Source organism: Aphanomyces invadans, assembly GCF_000520115.1.
Source record: "Aphanomyces invadans strain NJM9701 unplaced genomic scaffold supercont1.47, whole genome shotgun sequence".
Taxonomy (NCBI): Eukaryota; Oomycota; class Saprolegniomycetes; order Saprolegniales; family Verrucalvaceae; genus Aphanomyces; species Aphanomyces invadans.
Window position 1 is genome coordinate 304,436 of NW_008580192.1, and position 18,596 is coordinate 323,031.

The 18,596-nt window shown below is 54.6% G+C and overlaps 10 protein-coding genes across 16 annotated transcripts; 5 read left to right on the forward strand and 5 right to left on the reverse strand.

Moving 5' to 3' along the window:
- Positions 1 to 214: 214 nt before the first annotated feature.
- Positions 215 to 954, forward strand: H310_13146 (hypothetical protein; the record flags this gene model as incomplete). Its single annotated transcript, XM_008880533.1, has 5 exons — positions 215 to 319; positions 373 to 533; positions 582 to 679; positions 734 to 804; positions 865 to 954. 5 exons carry the CDS (start codon positions 215 to 217, stop codon positions 952 to 954), a joined length of 525 nt encoding a protein of 174 aa, XP_008878755.1.
- H310_13147 (hypothetical protein) lies at positions 945 to 2,203 on the reverse strand. The gene is made up of 2 exons (XM_008880534.1): positions 1,940 to 2,203; positions 945 to 1,888 (listed from the first exon to the last, which is right to left on the reverse strand). Exons 1-2 carry the CDS (start codon positions 2,178 to 2,180, stop codon positions 1,023 to 1,025), a joined length of 1,107 nt encoding a protein of 368 aa, XP_008878756.1. The 5' UTR covers positions 2,181 to 2,203; the 3' UTR covers positions 945 to 1,022.
- Positions 2,204 to 2,960: 757 nt separating this feature from the next.
- Positions 2,961 to 4,143, reverse strand: H310_13148 (hypothetical protein). Its single transcript, XM_008880535.1, has one exon. It carries the CDS (start codon positions 4,119 to 4,121, stop codon positions 3,051 to 3,053), a length of 1,071 nt encoding a protein of 356 aa, XP_008878757.1. The 5' UTR covers positions 4,122 to 4,143; the 3' UTR covers positions 2,961 to 3,050.
- Positions 4,144 to 5,306: 1,163 nt separating this feature from the next.
- On the reverse strand, positions 5,307 to 7,735 carry H310_13149 (hypothetical protein). Its single transcript, XM_008880536.1, has 9 exons — positions 7,623 to 7,735; positions 7,372 to 7,548; positions 7,170 to 7,321; positions 6,459 to 7,119; positions 6,214 to 6,402; positions 6,104 to 6,156; positions 5,981 to 6,062; positions 5,529 to 5,927; positions 5,307 to 5,479 (listed from the first exon to the last, which is right to left on the reverse strand). The coding sequence occupies exons 1-9, from the start codon at positions 7,719 to 7,721 to the stop codon at positions 5,459 to 5,461; spliced, it is 1,833 nt and encodes a 610-aa protein (XP_008878758.1). The 5' UTR covers positions 7,722 to 7,735; the 3' UTR covers positions 5,307 to 5,458.
- A 125-nt stretch (positions 7,736 to 7,860) lies between these two features.
- Positions 7,861 to 10,603, forward strand: H310_13150 (hypothetical protein). The gene is made up of 11 exons (XM_008880537.1): positions 7,861 to 8,436; positions 8,490 to 8,576; positions 8,627 to 8,752; positions 8,816 to 8,884; positions 8,932 to 8,991; positions 9,047 to 9,091; positions 9,153 to 9,347; positions 9,397 to 9,437; positions 9,488 to 9,633; positions 9,687 to 9,902; positions 9,954 to 10,603. Exons 1-11 carry the CDS (start codon positions 7,894 to 7,896, stop codon positions 10,109 to 10,111), a joined length of 1,686 nt encoding a protein of 561 aa, XP_008878759.1. The 5' UTR covers positions 7,861 to 7,893; the 3' UTR covers positions 10,112 to 10,603.
- On the reverse strand, positions 10,041 to 10,630 carry H310_13151 (hypothetical protein). The gene is made up of 2 exons (XM_008880538.1): positions 10,427 to 10,630; positions 10,041 to 10,377 (listed from the first exon to the last, which is right to left on the reverse strand). The coding sequence occupies exons 1-2, from the start codon at positions 10,585 to 10,587 to the stop codon at positions 10,224 to 10,226; spliced, it is 315 nt and encodes a 104-aa protein (XP_008878760.1). The 5' UTR covers positions 10,588 to 10,630; the 3' UTR covers positions 10,041 to 10,223.
- Positions 10,631 to 10,685: 55 nt separating this feature from the next.
- On the forward strand, positions 10,686 to 11,403 carry H310_13152 (hypothetical protein). Its single transcript, XM_008880539.1, has one exon. The coding sequence runs from the start codon at positions 10,774 to 10,776 to the stop codon at positions 11,263 to 11,265; it is 492 nt and encodes a 163-aa protein (XP_008878761.1). The 5' UTR covers positions 10,686 to 10,773; the 3' UTR covers positions 11,266 to 11,403.
- Positions 11,404 to 11,464: 61 nt separating this feature from the next.
- Positions 11,465 to 12,310, forward strand: H310_13153 (hypothetical protein). The gene is made up of 2 exons (XM_008880540.1): positions 11,465 to 11,936; positions 11,989 to 12,310. The coding sequence occupies exons 1-2, from the start codon at positions 11,480 to 11,482 to the stop codon at positions 12,174 to 12,176; spliced, it is 645 nt and encodes a 214-aa protein (XP_008878762.1). The 5' UTR covers positions 11,465 to 11,479; the 3' UTR covers positions 12,177 to 12,310.
- Positions 12,311 to 12,387: 77 nt separating this feature from the next.
- Positions 12,388 to 15,160, reverse strand: H310_13154 (CMGC/DYRK/PRP4 protein kinase). 4 transcript variants are annotated; one of them, XM_008880543.1, is made up of 6 exons: positions 14,605 to 15,160; positions 13,586 to 14,540; positions 13,172 to 13,532; positions 12,977 to 13,119; positions 12,718 to 12,837; positions 12,388 to 12,672 (listed from the first exon to the last, which is right to left on the reverse strand). In XM_008880543.1, the coding sequence occupies exons 2-5, from the start codon at positions 14,327 to 14,329 to the stop codon at positions 12,817 to 12,819; spliced, it is 1,269 nt and encodes a 422-aa protein (XP_008878765.1). In that variant the 5' UTR covers positions 14,330 to 14,540; positions 14,605 to 15,160; the 3' UTR covers positions 12,388 to 12,672; positions 12,718 to 12,816. The 4 variants fall into 4 exon arrangements, with proteins under 4 accessions (XP_008878765.1, XP_008878764.1, XP_008878763.1 ...); XM_008880542.1 differs by having other exon boundaries at positions 12,718 to 13,119; XM_008880541.1 differs by having other exon boundaries at positions 13,586 to 15,160.
- A 137-nt stretch (positions 15,161 to 15,297) lies between these two features.
- On the forward strand, positions 15,298 to 18,020 carry H310_13155 (hypothetical protein). Of its 4 annotated transcripts, none has more exons than XM_008880545.1 (8): positions 15,298 to 15,527; positions 15,588 to 15,928; positions 15,998 to 16,113; positions 16,170 to 16,341; positions 16,387 to 16,680; positions 16,820 to 17,464; positions 17,552 to 17,735; positions 17,778 to 18,020. In XM_008880545.1, the coding sequence occupies exons 1-8, from the start codon at positions 15,332 to 15,334 to the stop codon at positions 17,786 to 17,788; spliced, it is 1,959 nt and encodes a 652-aa protein (XP_008878767.1). In that variant the 5' UTR covers positions 15,298 to 15,331; the 3' UTR covers positions 17,789 to 18,020. The 4 variants fall into 4 exon arrangements, with proteins under 4 accessions (XP_008878767.1, XP_008878770.1, XP_008878769.1 ...); XM_008880548.1 differs by having other exon boundaries at positions 17,789 to 18,020; XM_008880547.1 differs by having other exon boundaries at positions 16,820 to 17,735; positions 17,789 to 18,020.
- Positions 18,021 to 18,596: the final 576 nt, after the last annotated feature.

The window sequence follows — 18,596 nt, forward strand, 5'->3', positions numbered from 1 at the left end:
AAGTGAGATGGAGACACGGAGAATCCGCCGCCGACACGGCTTGCACTGGCCATTCCATGGGCGGCAGGTTTGCATGTTCGCGGTTTACCTCTTGTCCATTGCGTGTGCGGCTCTCTCGATATCTACACTCTTGCGCTTGGAGACCTCAGCACCTCATGGAGACTACGAGACGTTTTCTTCGAGGGTACGAACCAGCCGCGATGCCTTGATCGCAATGTTCGTCATCACGTTTGGCCTCTTTCTGTACGTATCCCTTGTGGATACATCCGCTACGAGTGACTTGCCCATTCGAAAGGGGGAGAAGGTCGTTCGTTGCCAGGTGTGCCTCATCAACGTGGCTCGTCCGACCCGTCACGCCAATGCTGTCACAAGTGTGTGGATGGTTTCGACCACCACTGCCAGTACCTCAACACGTGCATCGGCCGGCGAAACCTCAAGCAGTTCCGATGGCTCATACTATGGAACGTCCTGTACCTTGCCGTCCAGAACGCCGTCTCGATGTACGCCATCTCGATTCTCCCGCGACAGACCTCGTACGACGCCACGATTTGTCTCGATGTTTCCCGTCGACTTTCTTCTAGGACGGCGTTCCTCTTGTGCGGACTCACGATCTTGCCTGGTTTGGCTCTATTGGGCATGCTCGTCCTCGCCGCCTTCCAAGTGTACATTTACTGGAAAGGTATCCACGTTCATGGTGACGTCGCATGGTCCATGGAGCACCGAGGTTACATAGGCATGCCCACGTTTGAATTTGCGGTGCAGTGTGCCAGACAGCATGCAAAAATGGCGAAGCAGGTGACCGTGGTAATGAATAATGTCGTCTCATGTGCAAAGGCTTGTGCTTGAGCGTATTCCCACCTGTAGGACCACCACATGGCCACGATGGCACCTGCAGCGGCCACCATCACCGTCAGTGAGCAGGTTCAACCCACTCGCGTGCGTGAGTTTGCGTAGCCGACACATTCGAGCCCGCGTTGTCACTTAACTTAGAAATATCTAGAATCCAATTGCACGAGCGGTGCTTATGATGCTTGGACAGGGCTGTAGCGGCCGACGAGCGTCCCGATCTCCAGCGCCACGTGATCGAATGTCCTGTGATGCTCTGTCGCAGGATTGTCTCCATCGTGCTTGGCCAGTCCTGCAGGAGCAGGTAGATGAGCTATAGTTGCCGGGTCGGGGGCGTTTGCCATTGAAGCGGGGACGGAGACCAGCGTTGGCGGATGCGGGCCATCACCAACTCCTTCCAAGAGTGCCTGCTCCAACTTTACTGCGTCGGCGACCCGGAGAGCATGAGCTTGCACGCTCTGGCCGACTCGCACATGCAACGCCACAACTTGGGCGACTGCCGTTTGCTGCTGTTTGATGGACTCCAACTTCCCAGACAGGACCCCTGGTTGAAACCGCGACGACCACACACTCTGAGTGACGCATCCGCGGCCTTCCAGCGCCTCGAGCTCATGGGATATAGCAGAGTCGATGCGCCTAGAATGAGTCGTGGATGCGACGTGGCCAAGAATCCACGCTTTGCACTCGTCGAGGTCCTTGGCCTGCTGCTGGATAAGCTTTTCTTGCTCCTGAACGGTCTGAAGCACTTCTTGGTACTTTTCCTTTAATGCCTTGAGCTCCGCGCTGGCAACTGCCGCTGCACTCGAGTGTGCGAGTTGAAGCTGGAGGTTGTCGTTTTGGAGCCCAAGCAGGTTAAACTCTTGGACGGCAATGTCCATCTTTGCCGATATGAGTTCGCCTTCCAAAGCAAGGACTTGATCTTCCAGTGCTGCAATCTCATGCTCATACGAGGCATTTGATAAAGAGCATGGTGTCGCGGATGCGTTCAACACGATGTAGTCGTCCGGCACAGATTCGCTCTGTGCACGTTGTCGAACAGGACCTACATGACAATCGTGCTATAAGACGACTTGGTATGCGTGTCGTAACATACTTGGCGCCGTGCTCCGATCATAGGGTCGATACTCCACCGGGACGCGCGAGATCGAGTGCTTCCGAGGCATTCGTGGTGGAGACCGTTCCACCGCGGGTGGGTGTCGTGATGGTGTCCGCTCCGCCCTATCGAACGTTCCTTGGCCGCACCTGTGCGTGGCAGCTGGCGTGGTGTGCGTGTTCATGGACTGCGCTCGCGCCCTGGACCGCACAGACACATTCATCTTGGTCGATGGATGCATCGGCGATCAATGAGCCAGCAGACCTTCGCACTGTGTTGCGAATTGAACGGATATTTCCATCGGCCAATCACAGTCGCCATTGTATTTTGGATTCCAAGTGTATCACACGCGTTTGTAAAGCGTTCAAAACGATCGTTTCGAACGACACGTCACCAAACACCGGGTTGGACAGTCCATACCTCAGTTCTACCTACTGTAACTGACGACCTTTGGCATTATCACTCCAGAAGTCAATTAACCTGCAATACGAAAAACACGACAATGTCGTTTGAGACGGTTTGCGAACGCGTATCAAAAGCAACCGCACAGGTTGCCACGTACTCAATCGTGGCACTCGCCTGCTGCCGATGGTCGTACGCTGGAAATCAAATCCCGACCGACCCAAAGAACAACACGCATCTGCCACAACATCAATGCGCTTGACCGTGCCATGGCAACTGGCGACCTTTGTCTCCATAGATCCTCTGGATCCCATTCTTCTCCATAGGCAAAAGTGCATACTTCAACGGCGACCGCGCGATGGGAGTGTCAAGGGATTTTCCACTTTCGGTGCATATCACCTACATATTTCTTGGGTGCTGTGTCTGCATGCAATTAGCATCGTGCAGCTAACGTCTAGATGCTACGTACTCACAACGACCGTCGATGCAAGCGTTTTCTTGGAGTGCGTGCCAACGTGAACGACATGACCTGTGTCACAGTGCGATCATGTGATTGCAAAATACGCGACGAGTTCGACCCATCGCTTCCGATTCGAGCATACGGCGCGACTCCACGACATGCGCAAATAAAAGGGTTGCTTCTTTAGCAAACACACAGCACGCCAGATTGTCGACGACATGCCCTAACTACTTCGACCGCGCCGAAACCTTAAGCTTCGTCCAAGATGATCGTCTTAAGAATGCGCGACGTCACCGTGTACGGGTCCATGTTGGAGGCCGGGCGGCGGTCTTCGAAATAGCCCTTGCCGTCGGCTTCCGTAGAGCGGGGAATGCGGATCGACGCACCTCGGTCGGCAACGCCGTACGAAAACTTGTCAATGCTAGCGGTTTCGTGGCGGCCAGTCAGGCGGCGCTCGTTGCCGGCACCGTACGCGGCGATGTGTTCCTTGTGCTTCAACTTCAGCTTCTCCAAAGCTTCGATGATGTGGGCAATGCCGCCGTTTTCACGCATGGCCTTGGTGCTCACGTTGGTGTGGCAGCCAGCACCGTTCCAGTCACCCGGGATGGGCTTCGGGTCAAAGGAAACAATAACGCCGAAATCTTCGCAGACACGGAGCAAGATATAGCGCGAGATCCACATTTCGTCACCCGCCGCAATGCCTGTGCAAGGGCCAACTTGGTATTCCCATTGGCCAGGCATGACTTCGGCGTTGATGCCAGAGATGCGAATGCCGGCGTACAAGCACGCACGGTAGTGGGCGTCGACAATCAGTCGACCGAACGCAGAGTGGGCACCAGCACCGCAATAGTACGGGCCTTGGGGACCAGGGTAACCGCCCTGCGGCCAGCCGTAGGGAGTGACCTTATCGGCTTCGAACAAGGTGTATTCTTGCTCAATACCAAACCAAGGTTCGTGAGCAGCCGACGCCTTCATGACGCGCAGGGCATCGTGGCGAGTGTTCGAGGGAATGGGCGTGCCGTCCGGCTTGTAGCAGTCGCACAAGACCAAGATGTGGTTGCCACCGCGAAAAGGATCCTTAAAGATCGCAGCGGGCTTCAAGAGCACCTCCGAGTCTTGGCCAGGGGCTTGGTTCGTGGAGGATCCGTCAAAGTTCCAGTACGGCAAGTCTTCTACAGACTTAGGGGCCTTGTCGAGGGTACGGGTCTTGCAGCGGAGGTCTTCACCCGAGCCACCGATCCAGATGTATTCGGCTTGGATATACGAGCCCGTGTCGAGGGACATGTAGCGATCGTAGACAGCGCGATCCAACTTGCTCATGGCGCAGTCTTGGGTGTTGGAGGAAATCCAAAAGTGAACGATGTGCCGAACGAATCGTTGGATATCTCTTACGATGGACAAGTATTTAAGAACATGGTTTTAAATACGATATTAAACTTGCCATTTGTATGGGAGGATTACTCCTGCCATTAAAATTCCTCTCACGCCCCAAATTTATTCATTTATACAGGTTTTCATGTGGATATATCCCCGTGACGCCTCGTGAGTCAACTCGCGCCTCACTGGCTCGACCAATCAAACTGCTTTCCTGGACTTCCTCGAGAATATTTCTGTGGCTCCAACCGGCGGGCCAAGAGGGTGGCCACGAGCGGTTGTGTCGGCGCGGTGTCCATGTAGCAGCAACCCACTTCGGTAACCACGTGCGCGCGGGGCCTGCTGTAAGGCCACACAAGGGGGGATATCTTCCTTTCGCATAGACTGCCCTTCAAATATGGGGCGAGTACTCTCCCGCCGGCAACGTCGTCGACATGATGCTCTTTGCCTTAGGTGTATCGTGTTCCAGGCAAGTTCTCGCTTGAGTGCGCAAATCACCACCGCCGTGGCTTGGGCTATCGTACCACGAGCGCGTATCAGTGATCGTTGGGTGTTTGCGCACTTGGACAACTTAATTGTACTGGGATATTCCACTGCTGTTCCCAATTTCACGGTGGTGGGAAGTGCGATCTTCCCGTTGAAGCATGGGAACGTCCTTTCAGGATGTTAGAAATAACAAGTCTCCCAATCATTCCATCAATGTGGCTTAGCTCCATTGGGATGTTTCCTACTTGTCCGCCATTGTGCCACGTGCGGCAGATAGTCGATAGTCCCTTGTGACGATGAAACACAACGCAACCAGAGGCCGCCTGGCTGCTCCGGCAGCTACGCAAGCAACTCCATGATTCTTGTGGCCACTATCGGTGTTCACTCAACAACAGAATCTGTTCCACCATCGAGGCAAGTGTTTTGGACTTTTGAGTCACCCAGCAGGTTGGTGACATAGTCGTCAGGGGCGGCATATAGCGCTTCACACGTTTCCAAGGCTTGCGTAGGCTGTCTCATCACTCTGCTCCGAGTGCTCTTGTGGTGTTCGCACAAGGTGCAGTCCCGACCATTGCTTGCGTACATGGGGTGCAAAACCAGTGTTCCCGCAGCTATCATGCATGGCTGGCCGCGGTTGGTCAGCGCTTGTACAACCAAATGGGTTCCGACATTGTTGCGAGAAGTGTACTCCACTTTGACGTGCCTGGCATTAATTACGTGCCCATGACGAGCCACCTCTGGACATTCTGAACAAGACCGTTGGCACGACAGCCAACGTGCGTCGGTGACCACATCGTTTATGAGCTTGGCGCAGGAGCCTACTCGTAGCCATGAAAAACAGAGAGGTCAAATTCCAATCGACCATACCTCGGCCGAAGCTTCGTTGTCTTTGGAACTGTCGGCTTCGATGGACGTGGCAGGGGCCGCGGCGCCCTCTGCCGCTGCCGTCACCCCCCAAGCAGCATTGGCGGCGTCCACACCGTAATACGCGGCATATTCGTAGTACCCGTTCCAATACGCGTTGGGGTCGTTTGAGTCGGCGGCAGCGGTAGTCGAAGCCGCCGCTGTCGTCGCTGCTGTCGTCGCACCTGCTGCAGGTGTTGTCGCTGCTGCTGCGGCAGGGGTAGCGGCCTGGGTTGCCGCTGCAGGTGCCGCTGCCCCAGTTGCACTTGCCGCAGCTGCAGCCGCCGCTTCTGCCGTCATCCCGCTTTGTTGGTAATAGGCTTGGTATTGCTCGTACGTGTATTGTGGGTAAGCTTGAGCATACTACAACAACGACGCAGTAAGCACACCCTCGTGGGACAGTATCTGAACCATACCTGTTGCTGGTACTGCTGTTGATAAGATTGGTACTGCTGGTCGTAGCCTCCCCCGCCATAGTGGCTGCTTTGGCTGCCATAGCTGCATGTCCGTTAGCGCAATGATGCAGAAATGGAACGTACTGCGACGAATGATTCGAGTACCGCGAGTTGCGGCCACCTCCGCTGCCTTCATCCTGCAACAGTTTGAGATGCCACACGGCATCGGTGGTATTTTAGACGTGTACACCTACCCCCAAGAGAATCGCGTCGATCTCTGCCTTGGCCATCGCGATGGACTCCATGTTGCTGGCCGATATAGTAATCGTGCGCACTTCGGGCATCGACCCAGGGTCGACGACGTTCGGGATCTGGACTCTGACGTTGTTGCGGTCCTGCACCGCTTTTATTGTCGATCCGCCACGCCCGATGACAATCCCGACCTGAGGCAACACCACGTCAGCCTGGAGCGTTCCAAGACTGAACAAGCTAGACGTACCCGGTCATTGGGAATCTGCATGTATATCACATTCGTTCCGGCAGGCACGAGCGAGTGCTGGTCGCTCACTAGTAGCTGAATTTCCTGCCGCGCCTTTTCCCGTGCGTCGTGCGACCCCGTGATCATGAGCGTACGAAGTCCGGGGTTCTCTGTGTCCGGGGCCGGAGGGATTACGATCGATGCACCGGACCGCTGCTGCACACCCTTCACCGTGGACCCTTGTCGTCCAATAATCAACCCGACTTTGTCGTTGGGCACGGAAAGCTTCATCGTTTCGCCGCTGTGGCCGCTGCCGCCGTGCAGGCGGTCACCGAGGAGGTCTGTGATCAGTTGCTTGGCGATCTCGACCTGCGCAGGCGTCCCCGAACACATGACGGTGCGCTCGGTCAAGTCCGGATTGACTTCGTTCTCACGCGCAACCTGAATGTGGCATCCGCTCTTGCCTTGGAGTTCGCGGATCGTCTCGCCGCCTTTTCCGATTATCAACCCCACCAACGACTTGGGCACTGGAATGTTGAGCGTCGTGTTGTCGTCACCGTATCCGCTGCCTGATCCACCACCGTACCCTCCTCCATACTGGCCTCCGTAGGTACCGGAGCCTCCTCCGGGTCCGTAATGGCCGCCGCCACCTCCGTCTTGCTGGTTGTTGTTTTCAGCCACCCTGATGGAAGGCACGTCAATCTAAGCTAGTTGAAGGAAATGATGACTTACTGGCGTAGTTGCTCTTGCTTGAGCTTCATGGCTTGCTCCGGGTTGAACAAAATGTCTTCAACTTCCCGCTGGGCGCGCGCAATCTGTTCGTCCGTGTCGGCCGTGATGAGCACATGCAAATCTTCGTCTTCATCGGCATCGCCTGACGGTTCCTATTACCATCGCCGTCTTTGTATGGTGCGCCTCGACCAAGAAAGAATACCTTGGACGACCCCCTCCCTCGAATGAGGATTTTCGACCCCGACAGAGTTTCCATGCGTTTTTGGTTAGACCCACGGGGTCCGATAAGAAGCCCCATAAAGTTGATATCGGGGTACTTCTCCACCGGGATGTACACCTTCTTGAGCTTCTTGCCCATGGATCCAGGTCCATGGTCGCCCTAGTCGACGACGTATGTTAATCCGAGTCAAATAGCGCCTCCACGTCCAGTTTGCACGCTTAGTTTACACTTACATCCCATTTTCGCTTTCCATGGGTGCTCATGTCGGGGACTACGGCGGACAAACGCGCGGCAATGGCTCGCGCGCGCGCAACGGGATCATTGTCGGCCATTGCGAGGACCCTGGAGAATGGATGAATAGAATGCGGTAGGGAATTGCTCGCGGTATTTTAGCGAATCAAGTGAATTCAATCTTTTTAGCCAATCAGAGATTCGTAGTTGAATTGTCCAATCAAACCGAACGCGACTCAAGTTGGTACCGCGGCAGACGCTAGGCAAACTGCGATGTCCCAACGCGTACCGCTCTTGAAGGCCAAGCCTGCGAGGAAACCCATCCGAGGGCTCCTGATTGCACCCAAGGTCAAGCCATCATCGTCTCAGTCAAGCACAGCCTCAGGAGGCTCTGCTACACAAATCGTAGCACAAAACCCATCGCCTCCAGCCGTCAAGACGGCGGAGGTACCTGAGGATGGAAGTGGTCAACCACACGAGTCGACCACGATTTCAGTGCCAAGAGAACGTGCGATATCTAACAGTGTCAGCGTCCATGCGTCGCCATCCCCTTCTCACGATCGTTTGGGCTTGCAAAGACGTGGCACACGTTCATCTGCTGCAACTTCTCCCAGAGCTGCAGCCGCCAGCCCCAAACGCGACGATCCAAACGTCGCGCCCATCCGCATAAAAGTGCCTTCCAACTCCCCTGCACCTCGCATCACTGCTGCTCCTCGAGGCATCATTGCTCCAGGGGGGTCGTTTGGGCTGCCGCCTCCACCGAAACAACTTTCAACTTCCACCTCGCAGCTATCTTCTTCTCGTCCATCGCCCAAGGTTGTATATGCCATATGAACCGGTCAATTGAACTCATATAAGTTTTGAACCAGGGCATACCTCTGCCTTCTCGCGTATTCCAACCTGGAGGCAGCAATCTCATTTCCTCTGCCCCTACTGGCACTGCCACGCCGTCCAAGGTATGTCCTCGACACATCACGTCGATCAACAACTCAGCCGCGTTGATCAGGTATCACGTGGTGGTAGCACTGCAGCGGTTAGTGAGGAAGAACAAGCCTCGCTAGCAAAGAGTTCCGCCAAGACCGCCAGCAAACCAGACACGGGCGGAGTAGGAGATGATGACGACTCGGATGACGTACGCACATGGACACGACGCAAGTGCAGAAATTTGTCGTGCCCTCAACATGGGTTGAAATAGGCTCCAGTGGCCACTCGATCGCGCAAAGCACCGCCCAAGCGACTCCTCAGCCTACCGCCGCGCTCCAAGGTACGAGGAGCGATGTGCCTTTGCTCCTGTCATCGTGAGACGAATAGGCGGCAAAAGGTCCGGTAAAAACACGCCGCAGTGCCAAGCGCCCACTTGAAGAATCCATCGTACGACCGAGCAACTTCGTTCATCTTGTCACCTTGACACGGACTTTGTGTAAAGCTTCCCATCAAGAACCAGTTTCTCTTGTACGCGTCAAATCCTCCAGTACAGTCAAAGATCACGCCGTTGTGTACTGCTTGCTGGTCATTGCACGCTCTGTTTCTAGCCCGAACGTGTGGTCAAGCGCCGATCGTCGACACGGCGCCAGGAACTGACGCCGACGGAGTCGGAGCATCAAATCGCGTCCATGACGATGGGCGAGTTGGCTCTCTCGGTGCCATTTGGCCAACCCACCGACGACAGCCACATTAGCTCGAACGAAGACGATGAAGACGACCATGCAAAGTCGAGCGCCGCCGAGGTGACCTGTCCGGCCGTATCTCGTTCGTTTCTGAAATTACTACGAGTAGGTTGCTGCTCGACGAACTGCCGCGTCGCGTGGCGCTGCCTCGTAAGCTGCTCGTCCTTTCCATGGCGATTTTTGAATTTTGCACTGCACAGGGGGCGCCCGCAAGTTGAGATCGTGAACGGTCAAATTGTTCTCGCGACCAACAGTCTCACCGTCCACGAAGATGAACTGATGCAAGAGGACGACGAGGCGGAAACCCACTCGAGTGCGAAGGAACACCCACGCGTGGGACGTTCAGGTGCTTGGCTGCAACCACGTGTAGCGAAAATGTGAATGGGAGGTATTGAGTAGGCTACTTGTCGGGGCGTCGAGCGAGCAAACGGTGGGGGTACGTCGAGACGAAGCAATTTTTCTACTGCCTGAGCCACGTCGGCACGGACTTCACGTTGATGGAGACGCTGTTTCCAAACCGAACGCGTTCTGAGCTCAAGATCAAGTTCAAGTCAGAAGAAAAGCGACATCGTGCGCTAGTGGACGTGGCGCTCGAAGGCGCGAAGAGACCGTTGGGTACGTGGCACACACAATTGGATCGAGTGAAGGACCTTTGCCATCATGCAGATGCGGATGTCATGGCGTTGGCGGCACAAAACCTCAAAAAGCTCATGGCAAAATTGAAAAGAGGGGGCGACGAGGACAGCGATGACGGCAACAACGATGAGAACGAAGATCACGCACCTCTAGAGATAGAAACGGAAGGGGAATTCCTCTTAATTTGAGCGTAAATGTCGACGGGACACCGAAACAACGACTCGTGTGTACGAGAGCATTCATTTGTGCTTGCAAAGGTAGACTGCGTCCGGCGGGGGACCGAAAAACGATGTGATTGATCTATGAAGAGGATGACGGGGTGTCGGACGGCGCAGAGACCACTTCCGATCGAAAGTACTGCGCGGAAGGCCGCTTTTCTTCCGCAATGTTCATTGCCTGAAGAATCTGCTGTTGTTGCTGTTGCGTGGCAGCTTTAGCAGATCGACAAACGACCCTGAGGAGGAGATGAATGTCGTGAACGTTGGAATCATGGCATGACTTACCACGAGACCCCGGCGACACCCACAAACGAGTACAATGCAAAGTCGCAAGCTGTCTGCACCTTCCTTGTGACGCGGAAGCGGTGGAGACCAATGCCAACCCCTGTTGCGATGCCCCACAGCAGTGCGGATCGGAAGCACGGCTCCTTTGTGATGTCGGACATGGTCGAGTTGTCTCGATGTGTCCACAATACTGCTCCAATCACACGTCATATACAATATGACCATATATTCATTTATAGGAGCATATCTTTCAGTGGAATAATGTGAGTTTCGACATGTTGTATCATTTTTCAGCGCATATTGAGTTATAGGAACTGTTGCATGTGGAAGTTCACACGGGCATTTTGATGCAGCAACTGGCAGCGCGTGGACGCCGCCCCTTCCTCTCTCGGCCGTGGCAACTGGCACCGGCACCCCGAATGCACAGCGGAGTAAACCACGATCATAGCCACGACCATAGCCATGATCATGATCATAGCCATAACCATAGCCACGATCATGATCCCAATGGCCACGACGATGAAAACTTGGCGATCGGGCCAACGCCGCCACTCAACATGGCTGTCCACAGTTTCAAGACGAATCACTCTGGCCTTCAAATGCAGGTTCTGGGCCTGTACAAGAAGTGTCTCGTTGCTGCCAAGGAAAAGGAGAAGAATGGGGCTACTGACAACATCGAGTTTGTGCGCCAGAAATTTCGAGAAGATGCTGCGTCTGTAGGCCGCATGGACTTTCAAAAAATTGAGTATTTGATCCGCAAAGGCGAGCGCCAAGTGAAGCAGTACCGCCAAGTGAAGTCTGCGACCTTTGCCACTCCCCGTCGTGCATCCCTGACATAATCTACCCAATGTGTGATTCTACTCATGGTCCCCATGCACTTTGCATTCGAAATTCGTTATGTGCCTGCCCTGAAGTGTGCCAGATTTCTATCAACATAACAATTGATACAATTGAGAACAATTCCCCCATATTTCCGACGAATATTTGACTTTTTCTCATTCAATTTGGCCAATGAGATGCCGCCACCACATTTTCCACAGCAGACTTCTCGACATGTCTTGCGCGGCGCTGTATCCGCAGGCTCGCAAGCTCGTGTTTGAGCTCAAGACCCAACTGAACTACCTCGAGTCGTCGCCAAGTTTGGATGTGTTGAGCGGAACCACCGAAAACCAGGCACGAGAGAATGCAGCGGGCCTCAAGTCTCTCGTGGAGCAATTGGACTCGCTTGTATACAACGAAAACCCGAGCAACCGCGAAATCTGGGCGAAGAAAGTGCACCAAATTCGTGAAGAGTACACGCTATTAAACACGACGCTCGAGCGACGCTGCATTCAGTACAGCCGATCGCAAATCGAGTTCCAAGAGCGAGAAAAGCTTATGTCTCGCCAGCGCCACCAGCAACAAGGGAACGATATCCACTACCTCACGCAAGAACACGACTCGCTCCATCGGTCGTCTCGGATGATCAACGAACTGAATGAACTCGGTGCCGCAACCATGTCGAACTTAAGTACGTATGGCAGTTCATCCCGTGAAGTGTCTCAAAATCGGTCCATCGATAGACGATCAACGCAGTCGACTAAAAGGCGTCCATCGAAAAGTTTTGGACATTGCCAACCATCTCGGGTTATCAGGTTCGTTACTGCGTGTGATCGAGAGGCGGGAGACTGCAGACAAGTGGATTGTGTACGGCGGTATTGTCGTTGTCCTCTTGTTCATGTACATTTGCGTCGCACACCTACGAAGCTGACGATCCCTGCCCTCCCATGCCACAAAATCGCAGCGCGTCGCACAGGTCGACGCGCTCATAACACGAAACCAGTCGTGATTAGTTGCCCCAAGACTGCATGTCCTTCATCCCAGTACACCTCGTCTCCATCATTCCGCAGTTCTGTCGCTTGTTCCCTCGTCCCGTCCACGCCCTCTCTGGGCATCCATCCACTTTCGATTCAAACACGTCAGCATTTTGACAACTTGACGATGGAATGATCGAAATTCAAATCTACTGCGCTAGCGCAAGATGCATGCACTTGATCGCGCTTGTCACGATCGCATCACAAATGGATGCTGGAGAGCTTCGGCGACGGTGAGGCGCTTGGCAGGATCGAAAACAAAGATCTTGTCAAGTAGATCCTTGAGCTCCATGACGAGTTTCTTGTCGTCTGAGTGCGATTTGGCCGCGAGCAATGCCGCCGTCAGGTCTCTCGTTCCGTTGACAGTGTTGATCGTTCGCACGACGGGGACGCCTATGATTCAATCATGGATTCATTCCATGTTGACGGTAATCATACCGGTGACGCGATCGATTTCGCGGCTACAAAAGCGGAGGCCGTCGTCAAAATGCGGCTCCATGAGGAATTTTTCTTGGTACACTTGACGATGGCGGCGCATCAACTTGGTCGGGAACCGGCCTTTGAGTTCCATAAAGAGTTTGAGCATCTCGTTGTTGGTTTGGCCGGGAAACATGACTTTGCCCGTAAACATCTCGTACAAACAACAGCCCAAGCTCCACATGTCGACTGCAAAGTCGTACGGGAGTCCCAGAATTACCTCGGGCGCACGGTAATACCGACTCACGAGATATGGCGTCGGATCGTTCACTTCGCCAACGCCCACTTTGAACGCCGACCCAAAGTCGCACAGCTTGACCATCGACTGCTTGTCGTCCAGGAGCATGTTGTCAGGCTTGATATCTACGTCATCCGCTACGTCAACGATTCACCAACCCACACGAGCGGACACTACCTGCATGGACGATGCTGCACGTCTGCAAGTGATCAAGCGCAAGCACGAGTTGGCGGCAGAACACCTTGACACCGCCGAGAGCGAGGCCGTCGCGGCCACCAAATTTTTTCATGGCTTCGCGAACATTCATTTGCATCGGTTCAAACACCATCGCGGCATGGCTGCGGAACTCGAACGAGTTCAAGAGGCGCACGACATACTTGGAGCGGCGGGGACCAGTCTGGAGCTCTGTCAACAGGCGCACTTCCAACTGGGCGGCGTCGCGCATCGTGTCATTGTTGCGAATGAGCTTCACGGCCACAGTCGTGTCATCCTTCATTTGTTTGCACAGCAACACGCTTGAAAACACGCCTTTCCCCATCTACGACAGAGTCATCATTACCAAGGCAAGACACAAAACGGCGGCATGCATACCGTGCCCATGACGCGATACTCTCCATTCAACACTTCGCCAATGTTGGCTTTATAGTACCCTTCGCTGTCGTCGTGGTTTCCATGCCGCTCGAGCGCCAGCACTGCCGGACGCAGCGACGACTTCTCGCGGTACGAGTCTGAATCGGAGACACGACCGTCGTCTTCGTCGTTGTCGTCCAGGGCAAACATGTCGAATTCCACGGGCTGGTCGACTGTCGGGACAGGTTTTGGCGCGACGGCCGGGGATCTCTTCGGTGATACTGCTTTCTGGATTGTGCTACCTTGGTCATCGTGAGCAGGACTGATTGACGCTGACACGGCCTCGGACGTCTCAGCACCATGTTGTTCGTCTGATATCTCCTGCGTTGACAATGCATCCGTCGACGAGCTCGATGCTTTGGGTTTCGCAGACTTGCGCAACTCGAGCACACCTGTTGTATCATCATCATGTCGAGACTCTATGGCGTCGACTTGAGGTTCGATGTCAGCGTCGGGAGCGACAGGTGCAGCAATTTTCGAGGCTGCTAGCGACTTGGCTGCTGCCAGGGCTTTCAATATGTTGTTCTTCATCGATTCGACGTCGATCGCTACCTTAGGGACAGGCGGGGATTCCATTGAAGACGTCGCAGCAGTAGAAGCTTTCGATGGGGAAGGCACAGAGGTAGTAGCTGGCGTTTGGTTTAATGGACGGGGAGACGATGGGGCTGCAACGGAAGCGATTATACGAGGGGGTGGGGGCTTCATGTTCGATGTCAACGGCGGTGGAGGAGGTTTGGCCGTGTCCCCAAGTGGACGTGGTGGCGGCGCAGGCTTGACACTTGTTGCTTGCTGAAGAGGCGGAGGCGGGGGTTTGGAGGACAGCAGTGGGGATGATGTCTCTGGCCCTTTCGCTGCAGAAGAGGATTGTCGACGCTGAACAGGTCCTCCCAGGACGATAGAGAGCGCCCCCGGCTTGCTAAGGGACTTATTAGTTGCTGTTGGGACAACGTTATCAATGCGGAATATGTCCGAGATCGTGCCTTTCACGCTTTCCTTACTCGCCGGGGTTCCTGTCGTCGTCGTCGTCACTGCGGGGGTGAAAGTTGCCTGCTTGGGGGCCACAGATGCCACGACTGATGGTGCGTTTGCCAACTCGTCGTTATCGAAGGATGGTCTCGACTCCTTTTTGTCGGAGAAACGCGACGTTTTCTTTGGTTTGGTGTCTGGAAATGGGGTGGTCGATGGTGCAGCGTCAGGTAACGTTGTGGGAATTGCAGGTTTATCTGACTTCACGTCAACATTCGTAGCGCTTGCATCCTTTTTCAAAGGGGACGACTTTTCGTCCTTGTCGTGGTCTCGACGGGACGCGGAAATGCGGTGCTTTCCTCGCGATCGAGATCGGCTGGTGCGACTAAGTTTGCGTTTCTTCGAGTCTCGACGACGGCGGTCATCATCGGGGCGATGGCGCTTCTCTCTGGAGGAGCTTCGATCGCGACGCCCACGGTGTTGTCGGTTCGGAGATCGTGATACAGAGCGTCGGCGGCGTGACCTCACTCTGTCTTCCGCCATCTTTTTGCCTTGTGGTGGAGCGACGTGGCGTCTTATTGGATAAAACTTTGAAAATATATGCATTGTATTGGCTGACAAATCGGTTTCAAGGACATTCCGGATACATGATCCCAACTCCTCCGGATAAAGTCAAACGTTTCGATATTTTGGCGTTTCCAAGTGAACACGACGACGCATTGAACAAACACTGCGTGTGCCATGGAGCATGACGGCGCATCGTCAACCCTGGATGAATACCCCTACGTGGCGCTGGCGGAAACGCGCCGTCGCATCTATGCTTCAATCCCTCGCCGTCGATCGTTGATTGAGACGCCATTTTTCGAAGAGGATGAAGCTGCAGAACTGATTCTCAAGGCGAACGCGCCGCCCAACACTGTCGATGGCACCATCCACGGTACTGAGACCGCCGGCTACGACATAACCCAGATGATTTCTCACGCGATCCATGTTTCAGAGATGATGCTCAACATCCGCGGCTCGAAGTATCGGCACGACCAGTTTGCCAAAATTCAAGCTCAGACTGGGATGAGTCCGTCAACATTGTGCTTCTCGCCCGAGTACGAGCGCGGATACCGAAAGTACATCCAACGAGCTGCAGTCCCTCGAACGCGCGTGTGTTTCGCGCTTGGATTCATCGCGACACTCGCTCACTTTTTGTGGGACAACCAGCGCATCGTCTACACCCCCATCACGAAATTCCTTGCGTTCGGTGTGGCTGTCATGTCGTTCGGAGTCGGTTTCGTCCTCACGTACGTGCCGCAGCTGTCCATGTACACGGAGACGTTGTCCGTCGTGGTGCGTGCTTCCAAATCTCCCATCGTCCGCCCGCCAGTTGTATTGGAACTAACTGTGGCGTCGTGGCAGGCGTTTGCTTGTGTGGCGGGGGTACTAATTGCCCTCAAGCCATTGCATGCCCAGCGCGGTCCTGTGATTCCATTACTAATTTTGATCATTCCCCTCTTTGGCGTCACACGCATGCGGTACGCCTTGCTTCGGTCCTGCCGCTCTGCCACGTTCCTGATCAGTCGGTCCGCAGATTTATGTATAGCACGATCCTTGGGTGGAGCATCTTGTTTGCGTACATTACAGTGCAGCTCGTGTCGCGATTGCACCTTGGTCCAGCCTACGACTCGCGCTCCGACGTGTTTTACCAGAGCATCAACTACGGCATAGCAGTCGTATCTGGGATGGTGTCACATTACCGCCAAGTAACATATGGAGGATGCGGTCGTGTGCTCACAGGTGGTTGACAGGAGCTCTTGCGGCGGCGCAACTACGCGTTGAAGCTGCCGTTCCAAGGCATGACTGACCAGGACTGCTCTGTCGCGCTCCAAAAGGACAAATTCGCCAAGAAGCATCTCGTCCATCGAGCGTCGATGGAGTTTCAAAACCCGGCTGTCGAAGAGTGCTTCATCCGGCACTGGTACCTCATCGACCCGTTCCCGTTTGAGAACCCAAACGCCGCCGTGCTCCATCAAGGAGCGTTCCGCGTGATTCGGTTCTCCGTCATGACTGTGCTTCTCAACCAGCTATTCCTCGCTGTTCAGGTACCGATGATCGGATCTTCCCTCTTCATCGTGAGCTTGACGCCCAATAAAGGGCAGGAGGGCTAGCCTTCCGCATTGTGTGCATGACTTGTCGTGCCATGCATGTATATATCACTTCACGTCCAACTACAAAACGCAGGATTACCGCCTCCTCCACAAGTTACCGAACCACCTGGCTGCAATTGGTTACGGCCTTCGGTTTGGCGTTGTCGACGTTGCGTACCTGAGCACCGCCGCGTTCATGTACATTGTCGGCCAGCGGTACTACAAGTTGTGGCTTGCGACCAGAGAAGAGGATGACAAGGAAGCGTCGTCGGGCGCGGAGTACTCCACGTGTCGAGGAATTGAGGAGCCCTCCACTTGCTGGTCATGGTGTCCGCGCTGGGCCACTCGCAATCCGTACAGTATCGTGGGCGAAGGAGACACTTCGGATGAGGAAGAGGACGGCGCGTGCCTTCGAAAGTCACCGCGGCGATGGCACGTCATGGCAACGCTCTTCCATGCGAACTCTCAAACAACCAAGACGAATCAAGCGCAAACGACTGATGTCCTTAGTGCCCAGATATACGCCGTCATGGTCGTGGCAGTCCACATGGCGTGCATGGCCACGATGCTGTTCGTTGTTGCGACGTCCCCAGCATCGCAAGCTCTGTCGGACATCTACCTCATGGGATTTCTCAACGCAACGATCTTTGCGCACAGATCGGGTTTCCGCGTGCGGCACAAGTATGCTGTCGGCATCACGTCGTTGGTAGGTTTTGTCACCATTTGCACGGCAGCGTCGGTACGTTCGTTCGGCAGACAATAGCGAGAACGCCAGTCTGCAACTTGTTTTACCATGGATACCTGAAGAATGGGGTGGTGGCTATAGCTGCTGAGGCCAGCGACGGATCCGTACTTGTGGCTCCGGTACGCCACGTACATTGTGGTGGCGCTCGTCCTGGGTGCCATGATATCAAGGGAAGAAGAGGCCTTGCGGAGAACGTTCTTCATTCTTAAGTCGATTCGATCGCTCGAGTTTGAAGAGTGGTTTCACCGAGTCGCACGAGTCCAAGGTGCCAGCGTAGTTTGGAGTCAACTTTGGGCATCGTTTATAGCGACACTGTAGATTGGATTCGACTGCGCCTCCGTCAAAAGTGCGTCGCCGTGCGCGAGAAGCATCCCCCGCTCGCGCCACAAGATTTCAAGAAGACCGCGAAGCAAAAGAACAAAAAGATCCTGACCAACACCGGCGCATACTTGGCCCAGGCGTCCAAGATGGGCGTGTATGGCGAGCTCATCAACGTCTTGTTGGTGGTTATTGATGTCTTGATGAAAATGTAATGTCCGTACAGTCCCCACCATGAGTGCACGTTGCGGTGGACCACGACTTGTTCGTTCAGCAACAGGGGAGAGGTCGAGAATGGCGCACTCGGCAATTCTCGCAGCTCCTTCCATTTCCCCCACATGCGCAGGACATGCTCTTGTGAGTCTGATGCAATTGCGCTTGGTCTCGCGCCGGGCGAGGTACCAGGAAGAATTCAACGTGGTCCTTCATGGGGAAGTATCCCTATGGCTTTCGAAGTGACAAGGCAGCTTGTCACTTCCTTTCTCTGAGCCCAGAGCTCCATGGACACCTACATCTGCTCTCATCCGTGCACAACCGCAGATTCACGGACGACCCCAGTGTAACTTTCATCCACAGAGCTCTCGGTAGATGAAGCAGGAAACTTTCCGACCCTCTCTCTCGCTCAATACGCGCGCACGCTGTCTTGCATGAAAAGTTCACATCAAACGGCTCGCTGCAGAGGCTGGCTGGGCATTCCTGACTCGACTACGTGTCCATGTACTATATCGCCGTACCATGTCCTCCATGCGACGGCCGCGGCATGCGGCTCACTGCTGAGACAACAATGAACCCCTGTCGATACCGACAA

Excerpts from the sequence above, each read along its gene's own strand:
- H310_13154 (XM_008880544.1), bottom strand. The coding sequence starts at position 15,133 with ATGGCGGAAGACAGAGTGAGGTCACGCCGCCGACGCTCTGTATCACGA. Across the intron at positions 13,120-13,171 it reads GTGCAGCATCGTCCATGCAG|ATATCAAGCCTGACAACATG; the intron begins GTAGTGTCCGCT and ends CGGATGACGTAG. Across the intron at positions 12,673-12,717 it reads CGAAATCGATCGCGTCACCG|GCGTCCCCGTCGTGCGAACG; the intron begins GTATGATTACCG and ends ATTGAATCATAG.
- H310_13151 (XM_008880538.1), bottom strand. The coding sequence starts at position 10,587 with ATGTCCGACATCACAAAGGAGCCGTGCTTCCGATCCGCACTGCTGTGG. Across the intron at positions 10,378-10,426 it reads GGTGTCGCCGGGGTCTCGTG|GGTCGTTTGTCGATCTGCTA; the intron begins GTAAGTCATGCC and ends TCTCCTCCTCAG.
- H310_13150 (XM_008880537.1), top strand. The coding sequence starts at position 7,894 with ATGTCCCAACGCGTACCGCTCTTGAAGGCCAAGCCTGCGAGGAAACCC. Across the intron at positions 8,577-8,626 it reads GCACTGCCACGCCGTCCAAG|GTATCACGTGGTGGTAGCAC; the intron begins GTATGTCCTCGA and ends CGCGTTGATCAG. Across the intron at positions 8,992-9,046 it reads GCCCACTTGAAGAATCCATC|CTTCCCATCAAGAACCAGTT; the intron begins GTACGACCGAGC and ends CTTTGTGTAAAG.
- H310_13152 (XM_008880539.1), top strand. The coding sequence starts at position 10,774 with ATGCAGCAACTGGCAGCGCGTGGACGCCGCCCCTTCCTCTCTCGGCCG.
- H310_13149 (XM_008880536.1), bottom strand. The coding sequence starts at position 7,721 with ATGGCCGACAATGATCCCGTTGCGCGCGCGCGAGCCATTGCCGCGCGT. Across the intron at positions 6,157-6,213 it reads TCGACGCGATTCTCTTGGGG|GATGAAGGCAGCGGAGGTGG; the intron begins GTAGGTGTACAC and ends AAACTGTTGCAG. Across the intron at positions 5,928-5,980 it reads AACAGCAGTACCAGCAACAG|TATGCTCAAGCTTACCCACA; the intron begins GTATGGTTCAGA and ends TCGTTGTTGTAG.
- H310_13148 (XM_008880535.1), bottom strand. The coding sequence starts at position 4,121 with ATGAGCAAGTTGGATCGCGCTGTCTACGATCGCTACATGTCCCTCGAC.
- H310_13153 (XM_008880540.1), top strand. The coding sequence starts at position 11,480 with ATGTCTTGCGCGGCGCTGTATCCGCAGGCTCGCAAGCTCGTGTTTGAG. Across the intron at positions 11,937-11,988 it reads CGCAACCATGTCGAACTTAA|ACGATCAACGCAGTCGACTA; the intron begins GTACGTATGGCA and ends GTCCATCGATAG.
- H310_13147 (XM_008880534.1), bottom strand. The coding sequence starts at position 2,180 with ATGCATCCATCGACCAAGATGAATGTGTCTGTGCGGTCCAGGGCGCGA. Across the intron at positions 1,889-1,939 it reads TGATCGGAGCACGGCGCCAA|GTCCTGTTCGACAACGTGCA; the intron begins GTATGTTACGAC and ends ATTGTCATGTAG.
- H310_13155 (XM_008880548.1), top strand. The coding sequence starts at position 15,332 with ATGGAGCATGACGGCGCATCGTCAACCCTGGATGAATACCCCTACGTG. Across the intron at positions 15,929-15,997 it reads CGGAGACGTTGTCCGTCGTG|GCGTTTGCTTGTGTGGCGGG; the intron begins GTGCGTGCTTCC and ends GCGTCGTGGCAG. Across the intron at positions 16,342-16,386 it reads TGGTGTCACATTACCGCCAA|GAGCTCTTGCGGCGGCGCAA; the intron begins GTAACATATGGA and ends GGTGGTTGACAG.